The sequence below is a fragment of the Aspergillus karnatakaensis genome (assembly GCF_047715665.1).
Source record: "Aspergillus karnatakaensis strain CBS 102800 unplaced genomic scaffold BJY04scaffold_2, whole genome shotgun sequence".
Lineage (NCBI taxonomy): Eukaryota > Fungi > Ascomycota > Eurotiomycetes > Eurotiales > Aspergillaceae > Aspergillus > Aspergillus karnatakaensis.
Genome location: NW_027395714.1, coordinates 1,025,179 through 1,045,339, shown reverse-complemented (window position 1 = coordinate 1,045,339; position 20,161 = coordinate 1,025,179). Strand labels below are relative to the sequence as shown.

Below are 20,161 nucleotides of genomic sequence, written 5' to 3'. Positions count from 1 at the left end.
TGCTGCTGTTGACGCAATATACCATCTCGCGACCCGGAGCTTTCATGGGACACTTATGTAGCTGTATTTGTATCTCTAGTTCTCTTTTCAGCGACCAATTGAGATCTTTGTGGCTCTTTTTCTGGATGCGTGTTGGTAGAAGACTGATATAGATGACGATCACGTGACATGGCGGTCAGCCAGCTTCTGATGAGCCGCGAGCAAGATAAAATGAACGACATGAAACTAACCTGAACCCGATCAGCCAGCGAACACCGCTGACGACTAATCCTCGAGCTTTCGCAGCAACACCTCTCTCGCAATTGCTCCCAGTATTACAGTTCGCGTGTTGGATTCCAATTCTCCGCCGCCATGAAGCTCGTGCGGTACGTAAAAACCCATGGCTAAAGCTTCTGTGAAGCTCGATCCTGCCCGAGACCACCAGCTAACTGGGCAAATCCAGATTTTTGATGAAATGCGCCAATGAAACGGTGACTGTCGAGTTGAAGAATGGTTTGTCTACTCCGCTCCTCGCTTTTTCTGTCCTTCTTTCTTCCAAGTCCTCGACAACCACTAACAAGTGAGTCCCACAGGCACAATCCTCCACGGAACCATCACCTCCGTCAGCCCGCAAATGAACACCTCTCTACGTACCGTCAAAATGACTCCCAAGGGTCGCGACCCTATCTCGTTAGATACGATCAACATCCGCGGCTCTACAATTCGCTACTTCATCCTTCCTGATAGTTTGCCGCTTGATACACTTCTGATTGACGACACACCTAAGCCAAAGAATAAGGCGCGTAAGGAGACCGATCGCGGTGGGCGCGGTGGGCGCGGTGGGCCGAGGGGACGCGGACGGGGGCGGGGACGTGGTCGTGGCCGTGGTTTCTAAACGGGAGATACTTGTGGATGGGTTTCGTATTTGGGTTCTTTCTGGATGCGGAGTTTGATTTTATTCGATTTGCTGTCCTTGTTCGGTCTTGTTTCACGAGGCTGGTGATGCTTTGAGGAGGGGTTTGCGGGCCGCGTCGAGATTCCGGGTTGTCATGTTTCGATGGAGGGAAAAGCTGAGAGGCTCTACTTGTCTACCGCGTCTTACCAAGAGATTAAGAATGGGGAACCGGCAGAGTTCGTTTATACCGTGACGCGAGCGTCGACGTTTCCAGAATGACGGAGCGATGAGAACATCAGGGACGTCTGGGCAGATGCCGAGGGCGCAAATGACCCTGTCCGGCTGACAAGGGCATGTTAGATATGTGCAGCATCGACTCTACCAGTGTTACGGAGTCGTATACCACTAATATAAAAGAGAAATCTGTCAAACGCGGCCGTCTCTCTCTATTTTCTCTAATCGTAACATCGTAGACATCATACCCCATCCGCTTTCATCCATTCATTCCCTCCAAACCCTCACAATCACCAACTTCTCCCATCCCGCCTGCACCCCGCTATTCCCAACTGTCTCCGCTCTCCACCCTCCACCCCAAGCGCAAATCCTCTCCTTCACCTCCTGCGGCCGATTTTGCGCGCAAAGCAAAACATATGCGACGCCCCGCGTCGGCTCAAGCACCTCCGGGAGAGAATTGAGGAACCGATCCGTCGTCTCCATGCCATCCTTGCCGCCCGCGTAAGTAAGGGAAAGGTAATATGAATCCCGCTCGAATTGTGCACTACGCGAGAGCTTTTCCTCTCCTGACGACGCAGATGCCGGCGGAGCTGGCGGAGGCGGGAGGTTTTCGGTGGGAACGTAAGGCGGGTTAAAGAGGAGGATGTCGACTGTTCCGGGGCGGAGTGGGGTATATAGGTCTCCTGTTATAGCTGCTAAGGAAAGTGATGTTATCTTGTCCTTTGTCGCATCTTCTCCGTGTTCACTCTGATCCTCGACCTGCACTTGCCGTTCCTCCACGGCCCGCGTGATCGTTGTCTGGGTCGCGATGCAGGCGTCCCGGTTTAGATCTGTTGCGAGCGCGAGGACATCGGTCCGGCCGAGGATGAGATGTGAGTTTGCGGTTAGGAATGCGAGGCATACGCCGGAGCCGCAGCCGACTTCTAGCAGGAGAGGTGAGGGGGAGAGGTTGCTGAAGCGGGACTTGAGCCAGGCGGATTCGGAGGCGGAGGAGAGGGTGTCGAGGAAGAGGTAGGAGTCTTCGGAGGGTTCGTAGATGGTGTTGTACGAGGCGTGGGAGGTATCCGGGGTCGGAAGCATCTTGTCTCCTCTTTCTGGCAAGCTCAATCGTAGTAGACTTGATTTTGTTGGGTCAGGAAGAAAAATAATTGTATGCTTGCGGAGATGATGCAAGAGGACGAATATTTCTCCGCTGAAGCTCCAGCTTAACCGCGGCTCTAGGTACTCCGTACATCCATCTTCAACCCTCAATCACCATCACAACCTCAACTCAAATCTCTCTCGCACAAGCAAAATGCGCATCTTCACCCGCCTCCTCTACGCGTCCCCCTCGAACATCGGCTCCGCCGCAAGCCTAACCGAAGCCCTCGCCCTCCTCCCGCCAATCCCCCTCTACCGCCGCATCCTCCGCGTGCACCGCCGGAAGCTCGACCCCGAGATGCGCATTCTCGGCGACTCATACGTGAAGAATGAATTCCGGGCGCATCGAAGCACGGAGAATCCCTTGCATATTGTACGTCTTCCCTTGTGAGGCATGTGGTATATAGATCGGGTCCTGGGAATAAGGCTAATTCGATTCTTTGGGGCTAGATTGGGTTTCTTACGGAGTGGCAATTGTATGCGCAGAAGCTGGAGGGGGATGCGTGGATTGGGGAGAAGCTGGATAAGGGGAAGTTGGATAAAATGAGCGGTGGGTTGTTCTTGCTTTTGTGTCTGGGGTGGGATTGAGCTAACAGCGTGAGACTATAGATCAGCAGCTCGGACAGCTGTATGAGCTGATGCAGGCGATTCGGAATGAAGAAGGAGAGGGTGATAAGTAGGTTCCTTTCCAGACCTACAGCTGGAAGGGGAGCGGATGATGGATCATATGGATTGGTATGGAAAGATGATATATAACTGCTTGGGATTTTATACTCTAGCGTGTATTGATTGGCGTTGAAAATGTTATTGTACCATACGGATCAACTTGTACTATGTATATATCGCGAAGAATGAGGCTGGCTATACTACAGCTGTGCTGTAGATGAAATAGCCGGAGAAAATCCGAGAGTGAGCCACCCAGGAACCACACATTGAAAATTGGTCAAATCATATCAAACCTCAATCATTGGAAGTTGGAACTCCTGCAAAACTGTTGCGCTAAACAACCCTGAAAGTGGAGATATCATGATATAAGTTCACGCCCTGCAGTTGACATCCATTCTATCCTAACTTCATACTTCGATGATAATACTTCCTCTTTCCCGAGATTACATAGTTACCCTTGATTTAATCCTTCAATCTTCCACATTTATATAACTATACAACAACAACAATGCCTTCCATCCTCGAAGACCCATCTACAACCACCGCTCTCCCGGCTTCCCACCTCTCCTCAGTCAAAACCAACACCACAGTGACAACCCCATACAAAGCAATCCTCAAATCAGGCCTCCCCGTAATTCTCTATCCCATAACCACCGGCCCATCATCCCTCCCCCCATCCCTCCTAAAATTCCTACATGCCGAATTCAGCGAGGAGATTCGGAAAGGATGCACGTACCCCATGGAAGAGGCCATGGAGTATGAGCGCTTCGGCGAGTACTGGTTCGGTGGGTTTGGCGTCGTGGCTGTCCTAGACTCTCCGCAGAATGTAGGGGATAGTCTAGGGGAGCGGGATGAGGGGAGGAACTGGGAGACGGAGTGCCTGGGGACGTTTTATATTAAGCCGAATTATCCGGGTTTGTTCTTCCTTTCGTTTCCTTTCTTCCTTTACACAAGCATGGAAGCAGCTAATGGACATGACAAGGACGCTGCTCGCACGTCTGCAATGCGGGGTTTCTTACGACTGCCGCAGCGAGAGGGCAGGGGGTGGGAATGATTATGGGCCGGGCGTATTTGCATTTTGCGCCGCTGCTAGTATGTTTTCTCCTCCAGGTCTCGTCCAGGATTCCCTTTCCATATGATAATAACCAGTGTAGGGCTACAAATACTCCGTCTTTAACCTAGTCTTCGAGAACAACGTCGCCTCTGTCAAGATATGGGACCGACTTGGGTTCAGCGTCATTGGGCGAGTCCCGGGTGCTGCGCGGTTAGCAAATAGCGAGGAGTTGGTGGATGCCTTAATCATTGGAAAGGATCTAATGGGGGAGGAGGCTGTGGCCGAACAGAAAGCTTAAACTTGTATCTCAATGAGAAATAAAGACTCCGGACACCTATCACGATATAATGTATACATTGCGCTAATCAAACAGGACAGGCAAGTAGGTATCACTGCGAAAGGGGAATCATGGAAGCAATTTGGCAGCTCGAAATAGGACCATGAGATAATACACAGAAGAAGAGGAAATAGGGTGAAGATGAAGAATATATGGCATGAAAAATGGTGCACTTCTTCGAGGATCAGCCGCGCCACGGAGGTCGATCTGCGAGCTTGCTTCGGTTTGTTGGGGTGGTGTCTTTTCGATTGTAGTTCCGTGGCAGAGGAAGCAGGCTGATGCGGCGGCTACCTGAGTGTCCGAGCGCCGTACCAGGCCGTTCCCCTTTTGTTGGGCTGGCCAAACCACGATCTTGGTCCTGTGAGACGCTGCGGCTGAAGGAGGTCCCTGCGAAGCTTTGTCGGCTGCGGGGGGCATTGTTCATGTTTTCTGCTCCAGGCGGCCGGCGCAGTTTGCTGTAAGGAGGCGGGTCTAACAGATTGCGGCCAGGCGAGGGGGATGCTGTGCGTCCAGGGCTGCGTAGGCCCAAGCGACTGGAGATACGACTTGCAGATCTGGCGGCCGACGGTACAGGGGATGCGGACATATCCCGGCTCGGAACTGTGGAAGAAGGTCGAGGTACACGAGGGGCGGATGGCTTGCGCATTGAGGGTGAGAGAGTCCTGTTCCTATGTCCAACATCAAGATCATTCGTGTTTGTACTGTTGTTCCATCGGGGTCGGTTTAGCATTGCGGGAGAGATATTAGGTTGCGACGTCTTCCGCGTCGCAGGGGTAGGGGTGGTCAAGCCATTCGGTTTGGGGGAGGGTGCTGTAAGAGCTGTCCTAGGGATGCTAGATTTCCTTCCTGTTAGGGTAGAGCCTAGCTGAGGTAGCCCTGAGAGTCGGCGGCCGGAAGATGTTCGACTACCGGCGCCAATGGAACTACCGCGGGGTGCTGTCGACTTGTTCGCAGGTGTCATCACAATTGAAGATGCTGGGGAGCTACCAGGAGTGTCAATGCTTCCTGCAGCTGGGCTGTCCATTGTGAGAATAGTGGAGATGGAATCGCGCATATGCTGCGTCCTGAGGTGTTGAATATCCTCGAGCGAAGAGTCCATCACCTTGATACTCGCTTTCAGAGCGTCAGTCTGAGATTCCATGTTCTGCAAAAGTCGCAGGATTTCTCCGTTCACAGTAAGTCTGTCGTTGACGCCTTTTTGCGTAATCGTAACCACTCGCTCAATAGCAGGGACATAGTGCTGCTTTTTGGCCTCGTAGCTCTCAATCCGACTAGTCATTCCAGCAGGATTGTTGAGGTGCATACCAGTCTCAAGACCTTCTTGCAGCTTTGAGATACTCCTCTCCACAGACTCAAACATCTTCTGAGCCTGAGAGCCAGCATTTCGGAAGACAAGGATCCACTTGTCTTCCTCCAATTCCTGTCGGAGCGCCCAAGCGTCAGTGTGAATGGTTTTGTAGCCTTTCTCAAGACGTTCACGGCGACCAAGCAGTTCCTCACAGGCGGAGGGGAAAATGTGCTGTGCGCGCCCTTGGAACATGGACAGTCTCATCGGCAGGAAGTCTAGTGACGCGCGCAGCGGTTGTAGTCGGGCGAAGAGTTCAATGAGGCTCGACTGGATTACATCGTCCTGGGGCGTCTGGATAACCGGCTTATCCATGGCGGGTGGTGCGGGGAAGAGCGAACCAACACTCGACCGTTTGTTTGAAGGCATGAATCCCCCAGCTGGCGTTTCCTCCACAATGGTCTCCAGCTCATTGATGTCCAATCCAGCCGAATCATCATTTGTCAAAGTAGAGTGCCGCTTCGCTTCCATCTCGAAGATCAGGTCGTCGAGTTTTTTTATCTCCTTGCCAACATCGCCTAGAACGCTATTCCACAGCTCTTCCCATTCCATCGCCAGTTCCACTTGCTCTTTGACAGAACGGAGTCGCAGCTTTATTTCGGCCCAGCTCTGCAGGATGATGTCCATCTGTGAAACAATTGTCTCCAGCCCCTCGGCCGTGACATTGTGAATGTCGTCGCGCACCTGTACCTCTTCAATGGCCTTAACATAGACATTGACAAGGTTCTCGAACTTTGAGATCGCCTTGTCCACGCCATCGAGGCCCTCTCGCCCACCAGCTGCGGCCCATTCCACGTCATCCTCTGCATCTAGACCGCTGAGCACATTCGACGCCTTCCCAATCCATATCTGGATTTGTTCTGCAGCACCGGTCAGTGCTTTGACGGCGGACGGCGCATTCGATATCGAGGCAATGCTGGCCGCAAGCGACAACGGGTCCGGAAGAGCGATCGACGTGAGTTGCGAAATCTGATTGCTGAAGGAGGATCGCGAGAATGAGTATATTGATTCGGTTCGTTGTAGGCCACGAGGATTGAAATAAGATTGAGAATTGACCGATGCGCTCGATGGGAGGGGAGGGGTGTCTTTCGGAGGTGGAGGAGGTGCGCCGGTTGCTTCGCTCTCAGCAGTGGTCTGGATGTACTTTTCAAAATCCGTTTGAGCCCCGGGCTGATCTTCTACTTTAGAATCAGTCATCTCGAGGCCCAGCAGCGCTGGGGCTGGCTCAACAACAGACATGGTTGTTGGCGTAGCTCCCACCTCTTCTTCCTTTGCTTCCAGACGATCGGCAGTGGGGACGTCCTGATCCGACCCAAGGGTTGGGTCTGCGACCGTGTGTGGTTCAGGAACTTCTAAGGTTGATTGATAATGTTGCTCTTCTGCTTGCTGTGATTGTGATTGTTGTTTCTGGGGTTTGTTGACGAAAGATATCCCATTCCAGATGCGGCCTCGTTTTTCGACTTTGATGGAGAGGTTCTGATGTAGACTGTCCAACTCCTTAATGTGTTCTTCCGGAATGCGACCGACAGCACCGGCGTTGCGGAGAGCACTTGATGTTTTGGCGCTGCCGTCCAGTAACTTTACGCGTGCAGCTAAGCCCGGCGACAGGCGGCGGAGGATGGACGGGCGGATGAGGGACTTATCGGATGGGTCGTCGTCGTGGTCGTCTTCGTGAACACTGCTGCTACCGATACTGCGGATGCTGCGTAGGGAAGACTTTGATTTGATGCGTCGTGGGGCTGCCGACTCATCCGGAGAGGAAATAGAGACCGAGGGTGTTGTTGTTGTTGTTGTTTGCGGTGGAGGAGAAGCTTGCGACGTGGACGTGTCTGTATCTGGAGGGAGGTCCGAGGGGTGAGCTGCGGCAGAGGTGGCAGTGAAGAGGGCACGCATGGATACGTCCACACAGCCGCTCTAGCCCGGGATTTCTGGAGGGCTAGAGAATTGACTGTCGGCACAAGGGAATGAGGCAAATAGAGGGGACGTCTGAATCAGTTGCGTTGGGTAAAGAATGTCGGGCTGGCTGAAGTATGTCCGGCTGTCGGCCCCTTTAGTTAGAAGGTGGTGAGGAGTGGGGTGGTGAGATGATGAGCTGTTCTTTCTCAGGCTTGAGAAACCGGGCTACATAGTATTCTACTCAGAGAGGAAGAGAGGAGAAACGGAAGAGAAGGAAAGTGAGCGAGAGAGGGAGAGGGAGAGAATAACGGAGGCGAAAAGAGTCCTTTAATTACCTTTTCCTTACAATTCTTCACATTCTGCGGATCGCCGCCCTCTCCGGAGTGAAGGGTCTCATTCAGGGGAGCTCAGGGTTGGTCCGGTCCCAACTTAGCTCCTAGTATTATCTTTGGAACTGTTCTTCCTTCTCTCCTTCGGAAAGTGACCCCTAACTATAGGTAGTTTGTCATTATATTTCTCCTTCCAAGGGATATTTTTTGTGTAGGGATTTTCCTGGATCCAGTCGAACCGAGCATTCCACATGTACCTGACTTTCATCCCATGGAACCACACTCCAGCACACTCTCTCCGGTCAGGTACTCTCGTAAATCTACCTGATCTAGGTCAAAGAACTAACTCTATTCAAAGTGTGCTTCCATTTATAGAGTGGCATGAGTATACTTCTAATTTGACCAATCATGGCGAGGTTTAATGCAGAATAAACAGTACAAAGGCGCAAGGCAAACACCGAACCCTCCCTAGCAAGAACTGTCATCGACGAGTAAGGGGTATCAAATACAGGCAGTGTGCACTGCAAACAAACGTCATCCTGAATCAAAATAATACGTGGTCCCAATCATTGGGTCCCGAGATTTCCTTTCTCCCTCCACCTCAGACACCTGAAGAAAATCGTGCTATGTAGTGCTGACGAGCAACCCGTCGGCGCTTGCTGCAGTCGCCCGTCTCCTCAGTACCCTCAGGTCTTGGGAGAGCTCTTCCCGGACAGCCTTGCACCAAGTCGCGATCACCTTGTCGAATTGGTGCCACGCCTCGTCGCTGCTGCCGTAGACGACGCCCATCACGTCCATTTCGAGCTTCGTCTCCCACCGGAGTTCAGCCGCCTTGATCCAATACCGGAGGTTGTCTGCACGCCGGTATGGCTTGGCAACGTCCTCATGGAAAGACTTGATCTCGCCAAACGGTCGCTTGGATTTCCTCACCGCTGTATTGTGGATCCGGATCAGGTCGCGGCCATCGCGGAGTTGTTCAAGAAATGCAGAAGGCAGTGATCCATCCTCTGGTGCCGTCCACGCTGACAAAGGTGATTCCGGTCCAGTCAGGCTCGTCAAAAATGCCTCTTCCCGCTGTCTCTCGCGGCCTGTCCAGTCACCCTCAATCCAAACCCATCCTGCGCGCTCTTTGACTTCCGCATCCTCAAGCTGCGCCTCTTTGGAGAGCATATCACGCACATCAGACATCCAGCCTAGAACGGCTTTGCTTTCGTCTTCCCGCAATCCACCTGCAAAAGTGCGACCCGCCCATCGCTTCAGAACTTCCAGCACGTTGAATAACTCCTGCCTAATTTCCCGCTCGCTCTTTATCGATGCTAGACGCTCCGGGTATTCGTGTGTAGTGTAGTATATCTTTGCGGCGCGAATCGCAAGTGTTACAACATCCAATATGCGCATTCCCTGAATTTCATCCCAAGTCTTTCGAGCCGCAACCATATCCGCTTGACGTTGTGAATCCTCCTCAGGGTCTGTGGTGCTGTCTTGTGGGAGATCGATTCGTGGAGGAAGCTTCTCTGGGGATGGTTGGTCCTGAGATACGCTGTCAATCTCTTTCTGTGCCTTCCATATCGCATTCAAAAGATCCCTTCGGAGTTGTAGTAGATCCGGGGGTGGCGGAATATAGTGCGTCTTGATGCTATAAGTGCTGACGGTGGGAGGTAGCATCACCTCCTCACCATCATCGTACCCCTCTTCCCCCGGTTCGGTATTATCTTCCTCCGTCGGACTCAATGTCAAATCGTCAGTAAATCGAGCATTTGGTGTTAGAAGCAAGCGCGGATATTCGCCGGTGTCTCTGTTCTTCTTCTTATATTCCTTGGTATTGCCTCCTTTGCCATCCAGCAACCCGGTCCGAGCGAAGTAATACTGCAGATGAGCAATGCTTCCCAAACTCATCACGCTTTCTCGATTTCTTGCGGAGGCGGCAAATTCCGCCCCTTGGGGACGGATATACCCCCGTCTCCGTGTGGAGACTGACACTGAGGACCTGGCATCACCGGAGGCGGCAGACGACGTTGATAACGAGGAGACAGTTGAAAATGTACGATCTGGTGATGGACAAGAGGAGATGGCGGGCGTCGGAGAGACAGAAGGAGAGGGAGACGACGCTCGGAGAGGAGGGGCTGTATGGTCAAACTCGACGGGGTCCTCCATTACCACGTAGATCAAACGCTGTCCTGTTTCATACAAGGAATCAAGCAAAAGCTCTGGAAGTATAGATGGATCGTAACGGGAGGATGGTATCGCAGCGAAGAGGAAGAGAGGACAGGTGGTCACCAGGAGGAGGAAATTAATGGTCGACCAGAGTCAAATAGGGACGAATCCTCGGCAGAAGCAAAGCGAAATTGGTGATCGTGACCGATCTGCAGGCGAGAACAAACTTGAGACGTTCGAAAGGGGTTCTTGGGCTTCTTTTTCGGCACTAAAAGGGGAAGCGGGTCAACTATTCAATAGTAGCGCCTGTGCCTTTCAACGTTGCCAACATGATCAACACGCCTGGCAGGAAGTAGAATAACGTCAGACCGTTGTGGGCGGCGCAGGTTTCTTAAGAAGTTAGGAGAAACACCTGTGATAGCTTGTTGGCATTGTTCAGTCGTGATGTTTGCTTTTCTTCGTTTTCTTTTTTGTTGATTTGATGGGGCGGCCCCTGACGGGGATATCCATGCAGTGACAGGGCAGTCTGTCGGTTCCTTCCCACCACATGGATGGATGAACATCCGATGGCAGCTTGCATACTGCACCATGCCATCGACCCTTGCTGAATTGTTGGTATTGCTCACATGCGAAGCCCTGAGCGGTTAGAAAACCTGGACGTGGCCGTGCGGCGTGTAGACAGTCTTCCTAGACTCAGAGTCTCAGACTCCAAAGAGCTAGGTCCCGGGGGCGCCGGATATTGTCTTCCAAACTAGGTCTAGCTCATCTTCAAAGTAGTGTCATGAACCAATGTTGAACAACAAAAATTGCTTTAAACAATGTCTATACAACAAAAAGAGAGGAGATATCCCCATGCTATGCTATGCTAAAACTCCAGTCGTACTGCGCCTTTGTTTCACCCGATGCAAGTTCGTCCATCCGTGCCCGCAGATGATAAGAAAAGTCCAGTTTTCGATCCTTCAAATAACCTCTTCACGCTCCCACCCGAGGGTCTTCAGGTGCTTAATGCCCTTGCCTGGATGCGGCTTTACCGGGTCCTTGTATTTGACCGCAAAGGGGTTGGGATCCGCAGCTTGCTTCAGGTTCCCAAGTGTGTGGTTGACTTCCCGGTGTTTGGCCTCATCTGCGCGGACATACAATAACAGGTCTTTCATGGTCCGATGGCCTTCAGGCATCTTCCAGTATTGCACAGCAATCTCAGGAGCGTCAAGCTTCTCCCAATGTGGTAGTCTGCCGGCCTCAAGATCCTTGATAGCCCGAGTGTAGGTGAGCACAGCTTCTTCCTCCAAATACCCCACGAAACGGTGGCATGTTCGGGGAGAAACTAGGTAGGACAGGAAGAAGCCATTGAAGAACACTCCTTGGGCTCCAAGAACCATCAAGCGCATGAACCAGCCAGGTTCTGCGAGCTTCAGGAATGTCAACAAGTGCATCCTCTCGTTGTACGCTTCTTCAAGCAAAGTTTCAATCCTACTAGAATGTTAGTCACACCTTTCAGATTAAGAGCCGGTAAAAGCTCAACGTACCAGCCATTGTCCCGCTTCATGCGTCTAAGACTCCTTAGATGTCTTAGCATGCCCCCAACCATACCTGGCACTCCGGCGACGCTCTCCAGGAAGACAAATCGCATCAGCCACTTCTTCTCGGTCATTCGGAACTTGGCGACGTGTTCCTGACCTGGCCCAGGGTGAGTGTAACCTGTGACCAAGTCCATACCCCATCTCAGCACGCGCACACTTCCGAGAGCCATCCAGTCAGACCAGTTCTTCGCCTCCCGATGCCCGACGGCTACTGAGCGCATTTCTTCTTCGGTGTAGCTACTTCCCCGTCAGCGTTACTTCTTGAATAGTCGTCCATGGGCGATAACTTACACCGGGTGAACCCAGGCTGTTTCGACTTCTTTGATCTTGGGTGCATCAGGAGGGGGGAAGTAATCCTTGATCTTTGATTGTGGCGTGGAGGATATGTATCGTTTCGCAATCGGTTGTTGGTGGTACTTGTTGAGGTATAGACCGCTGCACCGAAGTCCAGTGGTAGCCATACCCCTCGTGTAGGTTCGCAGCGTGAACTGCAGGTAGTGCTTCGGCAGAGCTGCCACCCTGATAGGTATCGTGGTAGATATCGAGTTCATGGTGGTGGATACTAAGCGATCCAGGCAAGTATGTTGTTGTTATAGCTGTCAAGTTCGAACGAGGTTTGTGTTTCGTAGAAGACTAAGAATCCTGTGTGGTAGATGAGGAAGGAATAAAACAGTGCTGAAGGGCTCGTATTTATATCTACCACCACCTACTACCCAAGAAACAGAGACCAAACGCCTACCAAGTACAAACCTTCTCAACCAGTCTCAGCCCCCCAGGCAAAACCCGGAACGCTGGAATCCATGTGTGGTACCCGGAAACAGTCACACGGGCCGATAGAAAAGAAAAATTCATTCACCGGGGAATAATCAAATAATCCAGCGGGCCCTGACGTCCTGGATATCCCAAAGTGGCTGAGGGAAGGAGTTCCCGCAACAAATCCACCGACCGGACAGAGTACGATCGGGCCATTCAGGGCCATCCTGTATTTTTAGCTCGTTCGGGCCTTACCACCTGTTACCAGGGAGTATACCACATGCAGCCATTGATCGGCAGGTGAAGGTTCTGCTTAAGAGTTGCAGACCGAATACATAGAGGCAAGGCAAGATCAGTAGAAATTGAATCAGATTACACTCGACACCCCTCGACTCTATCCATTATCTTGAGTTCAATTCGTAGAGAGGCAAGATTTGAAGGTGTTCGTAAATTACGAGCAGAAGGTATTTTTGGGGAGGCGCTACACCATGTGACCGCGGATGAAGCCGGGGCGGGATTTGCGCTGGAAAAAGGCTGAGTCACAGGTGGCCGAGAATGATTCGGGCTTTGCATAGGCTACCTATGCCGCTATGGATTGTTGACGTCAATCGAAGGCTTCTGGAAACTGAGGCTGATAGGAGGCATTTCAAATCGCAATCTATTTCTTGATTGCTTTAGATTGTTTCGTATTGGCCAGTATCTAATCTCTGGAAATAACCCCTTAGCTTGCAGGCATGCTCTCGTAATGCTTAGGCATGTAAAGACCATGGCGTGCGGGGTTTCCTTTCATCAAACAGACTGTACATCCAAGCATCAAAGGGATTCGAAAACAGATTCAGACGTCTTCCTAAGCCCAAACTGTCCTTCTTCCTCTTCTCTCGACTCGAGGGTCTTGTTTTCCAGTTTCACAACATGAGCGAGCCGGGGACCGTTGTTGATGTCTTTAAGAAACTTCTCTATCGATTCTTCGGGTCCCTGTGCCTCTCCTTCAACCTGTTCGCTCATACAATTAGCGGCTCTGGCAATCGATATAGAGCATAGACGGGACTCCGATTGGGTAGGTTTTTCAAGAATTGCTATCAGGACAAGTCGGTTGACACCTACTCTTCCGCAGTCTGTATTTTTGGCCCAGCCTTTGAGACCATACTCGATAGCACGTTTCTGCGTGAAGTCGCTATGGTGCCATGTATTAGAACTGATCCTTTATCTAGAGGGCGCGCTTACCGAAAGCCCACACCTGTAAAGTTGCTTCTAAGCCATGCCGCCTGTAGTGAGACCAATATCAGGAACCTACCTTGAACGGTGCCATGGACCTTGAAAGCAATCTAAGATCATCAGTTGGCTCGATACAGCAGCCATATAATTGAGTCAATAGAAGCTCGACATACCCTCTGCGTACTCATATTTTCCTGATGAACACTTGTGCAGTACCTGGTTTGGGAAGAGTGTTGTTGGAGAGTGGCTGTATACTTGGCCGTCGTCGTCCAACCTTCCAACGGTGACGCGACCGCCTTAACAGGACTAGTCTCCGAGCCCCCAAATTAGCCCTTTGCTGCGAGAGCGCTACAGTCAGTGCGTGCTGCAGTCCAGCGGCCAGCCACTCCTTCCTTCCGGAAATCACAAGGCTATCTTTATAATGGTTGAGTAAACATCGATGAAAAATTAGCCGCCATATCCTTTTGGTCTTCCGAGCCACCTCGAGTTGATAGAGTGAAAAAAGATCGTATGAGTTCCTGCGTGAATCATGCCATAGCTTCCGCCAGTTCGTGACTCCCCAATGTCTACTATGTCCGAGAAGCTCATAAGTCGTGGGATCTCTTTGTGCAAGAAGCCGAATGTGCACTCAGTGTATTGGATACCATTACGTGAGCTATAAGTTCTTGATAGCGCCTCTACAATCCGAGCGGCTAATTGAATTGCCCTTATACTGCAACTCTCCTTTGGATGAGAAGCGATAATAATACAATCCTGTACACTGCCTACCCAACATCGAAAAAAGTGGACATGCGGTTTTCAGCACCCTGCATGGATAAACCCAGTGAAGTAATGCTGAAACATGCCCTGGGAGTAGGAGCCAGCTTTCTTGGCTTATGATCTGTTCATGGTTCTTCAAAGGTAGATCCCCTTCCGATCAAAAAGTCTAAACTAATTTGACATATATCTGGCCTGGCTAATACTATACTGCGGCTCTTGGGCCAAGCTTCCATCCGGCCCGGCTTGTGGACCTTGTGGGTCGAAGCTGTGCGACTGTCGACAGCGCTGAGTGGAGCCCTGCCACGCGTTCCTGGCCTGGCGTTCTTAACTTCGCATCTCCTGTCCTTCTTAACCCCTGATTTGGTAAAAGTGGTGTCTTCTGCAAGAGACGTTGTCAGGATGCTACAGTGAGCGAGCCTGTATAAGCAAGAATGACTTCGAGGAATCCCAAGAGCAGTAACCAAACGAGCAATAGCGTCTCAAGACGAATGACTTCTAAGTGAGTGCTATACTTTGCTCTATCTTGTACTCGTCTGGCTCAACGCTGGAAGATAAATTTATTAGATTAGACCGTAACGCAGGATCAGAGATGCCAGCCTTGGGCCCATACCTCGGTGCTAATATAGGTATAGATGATGATAATCAGACGCGGCGTGCTATTGTATTTCTGTTCTTCTTTTTTTCACTCTTCAAGACATACGCAATCCCGCTTATGATCGTAAGGTGACTCAAGTCAAGAAGAACTTAGCAAGCGACATGCTAAAGCTTCCGCTTCGTCCCACCGTTGGGGACGATTGGGGAGACAAGGGTATTATGTAGTCATTTTTATCAGACTATGCTCAGACATCTCTTTTCATAAAACGCAATGTCTGGCTTTTCAGCACCACTGCTATCTAAATCGGGGTAGCGATGCGTTCTTCGTGCCCTTTTGTAAGAGCGAACAGATCAAGCTCGCTGTTGTCCCCTCCACTAGGCGACTCGAGGGAACAAACAAATTTTAATGAAGCAATCCGATGCCTTCTTTGCACCTTGTCAACTACTGGGCCATGGCAGTAAGGGTTCACACCCAAACATCTTAGGAGTGGAGTCTTTGAGACTCAGCAATGGCATCTCGTGAGCTGTGTCCCCAACAGAATACGCCATGTAAATGGATTTTTCAAATCCAGAAGTGAGTGTTTCTAGAGAAAACACGTCTCATATGTTATGGCTTGCTAGACGGCTTCTCAGCCGTGTTGTTCCTAGCATAAGAACAACTGTTGGCATGATAGCAGGTTTCGGGATTGTTGAACGCAGAGACAGGTGATAGATAGCCAAGAAATAAGCATAGGCCAGACTATCTTATATAGACGCATCTCGGCAGTTGAGAATGTAAGGTTCTCATTGTGCTCAAGCTGCTGCATAGTTATATAGTGTAGTCTGTAGAGGAGCTGTGGACCTCGGCGGAAATCCATGCGCGCCCCTGATTCTCAGATCTCTCCACAATTTGTCCTCTCAGGCTCTCACACTCCTCCCACCTCCGTCCGTCAAGACCGAACTGGCTCTGTCATGCTGCTGTTACAATGATATTCTCTCCTCTCTCCTGGTTTCGGCGACTCTACTCGCTAGATACCTTGGACACGCGGTTCACCGTCCCCGCCAACACCCCCGTCAAGGTCGCCGCAGAGGACACGCGATCCGCCGTTGCTCGCTCCAGCGCTGTCGCCAGTAGCGCCTCTCCTTCAAAATGGGGGACGCTCGAATTTTATGTCTACTACATTATTTTCATCGTGGCCGTTCCACTGATGTTCATAACAGTCGTTGATGTCTCACAAGGTAATCTCGCTGGCCACCAAGTTGAGAACAGGCTGACAGAATTCAGAATCACATCCCACTTACCCGACCTACTCTCACCTGCTGTCTCCGGGCTGGATACCAGGGCGGAAAGTCGTAAGTTATGAAGTTATTTACGAGGGATATATACTAAGCCACCTTGTTCACCTAGGACAATTCCGACGCGCAGTACTCGAGCTTCCGTGATAACATCCCTGCCCTTCTCGCTCTCCTCATCGCCCACCCGCTCCTTCGTCGCATCTGCGAATATTTTTTTAGCCCGTCGAATGCGAGTGCAACTAACAATAGCAATTCTGTCGCGGCTGCGGGAGATGTTCGAGCTACCCGACGCATACAGTTCGACTACTACTTCGCACTTGTTTTCATTACAGCACTTCACGGTATATCTGCGATCAAGATTCTGTTCATCCTTTATTTGAACTACAGAATTGCCAAGGACTTTCCACGGAAGTATGTGACGGCCGCTACATGGACTTTTAGCATAGCGATGCTTTTTGCGAATGAATTGTGTGGTGGCTACCCCTTGGAGCGTATTGTTGGTTTTTGGATACCTGCGGCGGATGAGAAAGGCCAGGGCTCTGCCATACTTGACTGGGCACGTTTGTTGGACAGCTTTGGTGGCTTGATGCCACGATGGGAGATCCTGTTCAAAATCACGGTCCTTCGACTGATCAGTTTTAATATGGACTACCACTGGAGTCTTGACTATTCTGCTGCAAGTCCCATTGAAGTAAGCCTCCCCTCGCGCAGCTTGTGGACACCCTCTGACGACCATAAGAAGAAACAACTCGATCCGGCAGCTCTTTCGGAGCGTGACCGGGTCAAAATTCCCGCTGAGAAATCCGCATTCAATGGTCGTAACTACGTTGCTTACACCCTGTATTCGCCTTTATACCTCACCGGTCCTATCGTCACTTTCAACGACTACATATCACAGCAAAGATACGCGCCGCAATCCCTAACTAAAACGCGCACCATACTCTACGGAATTCGCTTCTTCCTGACTTTGCTCGCCATGGAGCTTATCCTCCACTTCATCTACGCGGTAGCAATCTCTAAAGCATCGCCAAACTGGTCCCTTTACACCCCTGGGCAACTCAGCATGCTGGCCTTCTTCAACTTGCATATTATTTGGCTGAAGCTTTTGATCCCCTGGCGCTTCTTCCGCCTTTGGGCTCTTTTAGATGGAATTGATCCACCAGAGAATATGGTCCGCTGCGTCTCAAACAACTACTCTGCTTTCGCCTTCTGGCGCGGCTGGCACCGCTCACTCAACCGCTGGATCGTCCGGTACCTTTACGTCCCTCTAGGCGGTGGCAGCAACCGACCTACAACAGCAAGTGGCAGCAAGGCCCCCTCAACCCTCTTCTCCAAAGCCCGCCAGATCTTCAACTTCCTCGTCGTCTTCACCTTCATCGCCCTCTGGCACGACATCAACCTCCGTCTCCTTATGTGGGGGTGGCTCATCACGCTTTTCGTCTTGCCAGAGGTCATCGGCACTCTACTCTTCCCGGCAAACCGTTGGCGTTCTCGACCAAACACCTACCGCGTCATCTGCGGTGTCGGGGCAGTCGGAAATATCCTAATGATGATGATTGCGAACCTCGTTGGGTTTGCGCTAGGTCTAGATGGGATCAAAGGTCTCTTGTCGGAGTTGTTAGGGAGCTATGCCGGCCTTGTGTACCTTATCTCGGCTTGCTGTGCTCTTTTCGTCGGTGTGCAGGTGATGTTTGAGATTCGGGAGGAAGAGCTGCGTGCGGGGATACGGATGAAGTGTTGATGTGGGAGTGTCAGTTCATGGTTTGGGGAGATTTTGTTCGCGGATACTAGTACATACAATATATAACAGATTCATTACTAGATTATGCATTTATTCGAAAAAAGGGGTATATCTATCCAGAAACAGTCACGCATGCAAACAAACTCCAATCTCGTCTACCAGTTCCTGACAGTGTGAAATACATCTTTAACCACCATACCACTGCTTACAATCCGACTGCCCAAAGACTTGCAGAAACCTCAAGACCTAAAAGAAAGCCCCACACCTCGAATCCTCATGCGTCTTATAGCACTCAAGTCCACATGTCCGCTGATGACAATTCCGACACCTAATCTTCCCCCAATACCCACAGATGCAGCAAAACTTCCTCGCCGCTTTTCCCGTTATTGGCGGCCCCGCACGCGAGGCGTGATATGTGAGCGGTGGTTCGGCGAGGAGGGCGCGCATGATACGTTCTGAGGGAGCAGGCGGGATATATGATTTGAGGAGGGGATCGTTGTCGTGCTGTGATTTTATGAGCGTGTATTCGTCTGGTTCTTGTTCGGGTTTTGGTTGGGGTTGGGATTGCGAGGATTCAGCGGGGGCAGCGGGAACGAGGAGCGTTGTATCAGTCGGTTTCGAGGGTTGGGGGAGGGAATCTTTCTTCGCTCGCGAGGCAGCCTCTGCTGGTTTTGGTGTCGTCGCTGGCGTCGAGCTCCTCCGAGATATAGACGACGGTTTCGTGATCTTGTTGACCGGCAGACGCTGTGCCCCTGCCGACGAATTCACCACCGTCGACGCGGCCTGCGCCAACGCCGCCTCCTCATCATCCAGATAATTTTTAAACGTCTTCTGGGACTGCAAAATCCGGCGAACATTGGAGGTGACTTTCGTCCTGGTGCCTCTCGTCGCGCTCTCCCTCGGCTGCCCGCCCCCCTGCCGAACAGGAATGGGAATCGCTACATCCTTGTGATTCTCGCGGTCCAACTCCGCCAAGTGCCTCACGATCGCATTTGCTTGTCTGGATGAAACATCTGTGCGTGCGGGATCTCGGATTCCGCGTTTTCGGCCGGTGCTGGGTGCGATGGCGGCTTTTGCTGGGTCGAAGGCTCTGCTGGCGGCGACGTAGGTCCAGCCGGGGGTGGCGTGGGTAGTGGAGGAGTTTGGAATGACTTCGACGTGATACATTTTGGTTCTGGTATTTCTGGAGCTAGGCGAGGGTCGGCGAGAGGGTCATGATAATGATTTGGAGGATTGAGAATGGGATGGAGAGAGTGGACCTGGGTGAGCTTGGATCGGATGGATGGGTTGTTATCGATATCAGAAAATTTGTTTGCCTTGTTTGCACGGGCTTTGCATCGCATCGCATCCCATTGCCTTGGCCACATCCACAGGTGCATTGCGCGCTTGTCAAATAAGGAACAAGCTGATAGATTCAGCTAGAGGATGTTCAAGGCACTATCATACAATGTCAAAATTGATCGCACCGCTACAAGCACAAATGGGGGAAGAGGGTAGGCCTTATGGACAATCATAAAAACAAAGGGTAGTTAAAACACCCAACTCCCACAATTGAATACGAATAGGTACAGTGGTAAGGACACAATAACAGGAATTGGAGGGAATCAAAATATCTCATTTCTTCTTTTGAAGTTGATCGACCCGCGTCTCCAGCTCGGAGATGTAGCTCTGGAGCTTTTGGGTAGCTGATTGTAAGGCCTGGTCATGGTCAGTACGAAGATATAGATATAGCTATTAAACAGCGCAGTAAAGTGAGTAGGAAAGTGCCTACATAGATATCTTCAGTAAGCGACTCGTTTGATACCCTATACTCTCCGAGGATATAGTAGTAGACGACGGCACCGGCAAAGACTGTGCCGGATAAGAAGCCGAAAAGCCTACAGTGTTCGTTAGTGAAGGCTATATTCAATAGGGGTGAAGAATCTGTTACCCTCCGCGAAAGGCTCCAACGGGCTTTCTAGCTGGCAAAGCAGCCCCGGCGTCCTTCATCGTAGGCGAGCCGGAGAAGCTTCGCCGCGTTGACGCGACGCCCCGCTGTGCGATGAGTGGCCTTAGCCCGGGAAGTATCCGCCGCATGCTGAGTGACATTATGTATCTAGTTTCACTTTACACAGGAAAATATAAGTGCAGAAAGAGGCGAGAACCAAACCCGCGCTTGATGCGGAGAAGATGAGTGACGTCCATTTTGCGGCGCCGGTTTGGGCGGGAGGAGTTG

General features: G+C 51.3%; 10 protein-coding genes across 10 annotated transcripts; 4 read left to right on the top strand and 6 right to left on the bottom strand.

Annotated features, from left to right (window-relative positions):
* The first annotated feature begins 231 nt into the window (after positions 1 to 231).
* Positions 232 to 1,125, top strand: BJY04DRAFT_49170 (mRNA splicing protein SMD1). Its single transcript, XM_073720497.1, has 3 exons — positions 232 to 365; positions 443 to 492; positions 573 to 1,125. Exons 1-3 carry the CDS (start codon positions 352 to 354, stop codon positions 872 to 874), a joined length of 366 nt encoding a protein of 121 aa, XP_073577008.1. The 5' UTR covers positions 232 to 351; the 3' UTR covers positions 875 to 1,125.
* Positions 1,126 to 1,294: 169 nt separating this feature from the next.
* Positions 1,295 to 2,280, bottom strand: BJY04DRAFT_177560 (S-adenosylmethionine-dependent methyltransferase). Its single transcript, XM_073709616.1, has one exon. It carries the CDS (start codon positions 2,186 to 2,188, stop codon positions 1,376 to 1,378), a length of 813 nt encoding a protein of 270 aa, XP_073577007.1. The 5' UTR covers positions 2,189 to 2,280; the 3' UTR covers positions 1,295 to 1,375.
* Positions 2,281 to 2,402: 122 nt separating this feature from the next.
* Positions 2,403 to 2,928, top strand: BJY04DRAFT_213146 (succinate dehydrogenase assembly factor 3; the record flags this gene model as incomplete). The annotated part of the gene is made up of 3 exons (XM_073714783.1): positions 2,403 to 2,621; positions 2,699 to 2,798; positions 2,858 to 2,928. The coding sequence occupies 3 exons, from the start codon at positions 2,403 to 2,405 to the stop codon at positions 2,926 to 2,928; spliced, it is 390 nt and encodes a 129-aa protein (XP_073577006.1).
* A 386-nt stretch (positions 2,929 to 3,314) lies between these two features.
* BJY04DRAFT_49014 (GNAT family N-acetyltransferase) lies at positions 3,315 to 4,378 on the top strand. Its single transcript, XM_073720496.1, has 3 exons — positions 3,315 to 3,828; positions 3,897 to 4,006; positions 4,069 to 4,378. Exons 1-3 carry the CDS (start codon positions 3,423 to 3,425, stop codon positions 4,264 to 4,266), a joined length of 714 nt encoding a protein of 237 aa, XP_073577005.1. The 5' UTR covers positions 3,315 to 3,422; the 3' UTR covers positions 4,267 to 4,378.
* A 111-nt stretch (positions 4,379 to 4,489) lies between these two features.
* BJY04DRAFT_204690 (KAR9 family protein) lies at positions 4,490 to 10,029 on the bottom strand (the record flags this gene model as incomplete). Its single annotated transcript, XM_073713522.1, has 2 exons — positions 4,490 to 7,564; positions 8,560 to 10,029. The coding sequence occupies 2 exons, from the start codon at positions 10,027 to 10,029 to the stop codon at positions 4,490 to 4,492; spliced, it is 4,545 nt and encodes a 1,514-aa protein (XP_073577004.1).
* Positions 10,030 to 10,807: 778 nt separating this feature from the next.
* Positions 10,808 to 12,790, bottom strand: BJY04DRAFT_177555 (alternative oxidase). Its single transcript, XM_073709615.1, has 3 exons — positions 11,901 to 12,790; positions 11,556 to 11,846; positions 10,808 to 11,499 (listed from the first exon to the last, which is right to left on the bottom strand). Exons 1-3 carry the CDS (start codon positions 12,158 to 12,160, stop codon positions 10,989 to 10,991), a joined length of 1,062 nt encoding a protein of 353 aa, XP_073577003.1. The 5' UTR covers positions 12,161 to 12,790; the 3' UTR covers positions 10,808 to 10,988.
* Positions 12,791 to 12,977: 187 nt separating this feature from the next.
* Positions 12,978 to 13,773, bottom strand: BJY04DRAFT_177554 (acylphosphatase). Its single transcript, XM_073709614.1, has 5 exons — positions 13,751 to 13,773; positions 13,657 to 13,687; positions 13,587 to 13,599; positions 13,467 to 13,536; positions 12,978 to 13,355 (listed from the first exon to the last, which is right to left on the bottom strand). The coding sequence occupies exons 1-5, from the start codon at positions 13,763 to 13,765 to the stop codon at positions 13,176 to 13,178; spliced, it is 309 nt and encodes a 102-aa protein (XP_073577002.1). The 5' UTR covers positions 13,766 to 13,773; the 3' UTR covers positions 12,978 to 13,175.
* A 2,080-nt stretch (positions 13,774 to 15,853) lies between these two features.
* On the top strand, positions 15,854 to 18,050 carry BJY04DRAFT_177549 (putative glycerol:H+ symporter (Gup1)). Its single transcript, XM_073709613.1, has 4 exons — positions 15,854 to 16,148; positions 16,195 to 16,262; positions 16,318 to 16,896; positions 16,945 to 18,050. Exons 1-4 carry the CDS (start codon positions 15,896 to 15,898, stop codon positions 17,944 to 17,946), a joined length of 1,902 nt encoding a protein of 633 aa, XP_073577001.1. The 5' UTR covers positions 15,854 to 15,895; the 3' UTR covers positions 17,947 to 18,050.
* Positions 18,051 to 18,069: 19 nt separating this feature from the next.
* On the bottom strand, positions 18,070 to 19,384 carry BJY04DRAFT_48973 (putative HIT finger domain protein). The gene has a single exon (XM_073720495.1). It carries the CDS (start codon positions 19,111 to 19,113, stop codon positions 18,193 to 18,195), a length of 921 nt encoding a protein of 306 aa, XP_073577000.1. The 5' UTR covers positions 19,114 to 19,384; the 3' UTR covers positions 18,070 to 18,192.
* On the bottom strand, positions 19,337 to 20,149 carry BJY04DRAFT_48968 (uncharacterized protein). Its single transcript, XM_073720494.1, has 3 exons — positions 19,877 to 20,149; positions 19,718 to 19,823; positions 19,337 to 19,644 (listed from the first exon to the last, which is right to left on the bottom strand). The coding sequence occupies exons 1-3, from the start codon at positions 20,032 to 20,034 to the stop codon at positions 19,561 to 19,563; spliced, it is 348 nt and encodes a 115-aa protein (XP_073576999.1). The 5' UTR covers positions 20,035 to 20,149; the 3' UTR covers positions 19,337 to 19,560.
* Between the last annotated feature and the right edge of the window lie 12 nt (positions 20,150 to 20,161).

What these genes read in the sequence shown, in the direction of transcription:
- BJY04DRAFT_49170 (XM_073720497.1), top strand. An exon ending in GACTGTCGAGTTGAAGAATG is followed by an intron (nt 493 to 572) that starts GTTTGTCTACTC and finishes TGAGTCCCACAG; the next exon opens with GCACAATCCTCCACGGAACC.
- BJY04DRAFT_177560 (XM_073709616.1), bottom strand. Translation starts at nt 2,188, where the DNA reads ATGCTTCCGACCCCGGATACCTCCCACGCCTCGTACAACACCATCTAC.
- BJY04DRAFT_49014 (XM_073720496.1), top strand. Translation starts at nt 3,423, where the DNA reads ATGCCTTCCATCCTCGAAGACCCATCTACAACCACCGCTCTCCCGGCT. An exon ending in TATTAAGCCGAATTATCCGG is followed by an intron (nt 3,829 to 3,896) that starts GTTTGTTCTTCC and finishes GGACATGACAAG; the next exon opens with GACGCTGCTCGCACGTCTGC. An exon ending in TGCATTTTGCGCCGCTGCTA is followed by an intron (nt 4,007 to 4,068) that starts GTATGTTTTCTC and finishes TAACCAGTGTAG; the next exon opens with GGCTACAAATACTCCGTCTT.
- BJY04DRAFT_177555 (XM_073709615.1), bottom strand. Translation starts at nt 12,160, where the DNA reads ATGAACTCGATATCTACCACGATACCTATCAGGGTGGCAGCTCTGCCG. An exon ending in ACAGCCTGGGTTCACCCGGT is followed by an intron (nt 11,847 to 11,900) that starts GTAAGTTATCGC and finishes ACGGGGAAGTAG; the next exon opens with CTACACCGAAGAAGAAATGC. An exon ending in ATGAAGCGGGACAATGGCTG is followed by an intron (nt 11,500 to 11,555) that starts GTACGTTGAGCT and finishes ACATTCTAGTAG; the next exon opens with GATTGAAACTTTGCTTGAAG.
- BJY04DRAFT_177554 (XM_073709614.1), bottom strand. An exon ending in AAAATACAGACTGCGGAAGA is followed by an intron (nt 13,356 to 13,466) that starts GTAGGTGTCAAC and finishes ATGAGCGAACAG; the next exon opens with GTTGAAGGAGAGGCACAGGG.
- BJY04DRAFT_177549 (XM_073709613.1), top strand. Translation starts at nt 15,896, where the DNA reads ATGATATTCTCTCCTCTCTCCTGGTTTCGGCGACTCTACTCGCTAGAT. An exon ending in GGATACCAGGGCGGAAAGTC is followed by an intron (nt 16,263 to 16,317) that starts GTAAGTTATGAA and finishes TTGTTCACCTAG; the next exon opens with GACAATTCCGACGCGCAGTA. An exon ending in CTGCTGCAAGTCCCATTGAA is followed by an intron (nt 16,897 to 16,944) that starts GTAAGCCTCCCC and finishes GACGACCATAAG; the next exon opens with AAGAAACAACTCGATCCGGC.
- BJY04DRAFT_48973 (XM_073720495.1), bottom strand. Translation starts at nt 19,113, where the DNA reads ATGTATCACGTCGAAGTCATTCCAAACTCCTCCACTACCCACGCCACC.
- BJY04DRAFT_48968 (XM_073720494.1), bottom strand. Translation starts at nt 20,034, where the DNA reads ATGTCACTCAGCATGCGGCGGATACTTCCCGGGCTAAGGCCACTCATC. An exon ending in GTTGGAGCCTTTCGCGGAGG is followed by an intron (nt 19,824 to 19,876) that starts GTAACAGATTCT and finishes CGAACACTGTAG; the next exon opens with GCTTTTCGGCTTCTTATCCG. An exon ending in CGCTTACTGAAGATATCTAT is followed by an intron (nt 19,645 to 19,717) that starts GTAGGCACTTTC and finishes GACCATGACCAG; the next exon opens with GCCTTACAATCAGCTACCCA.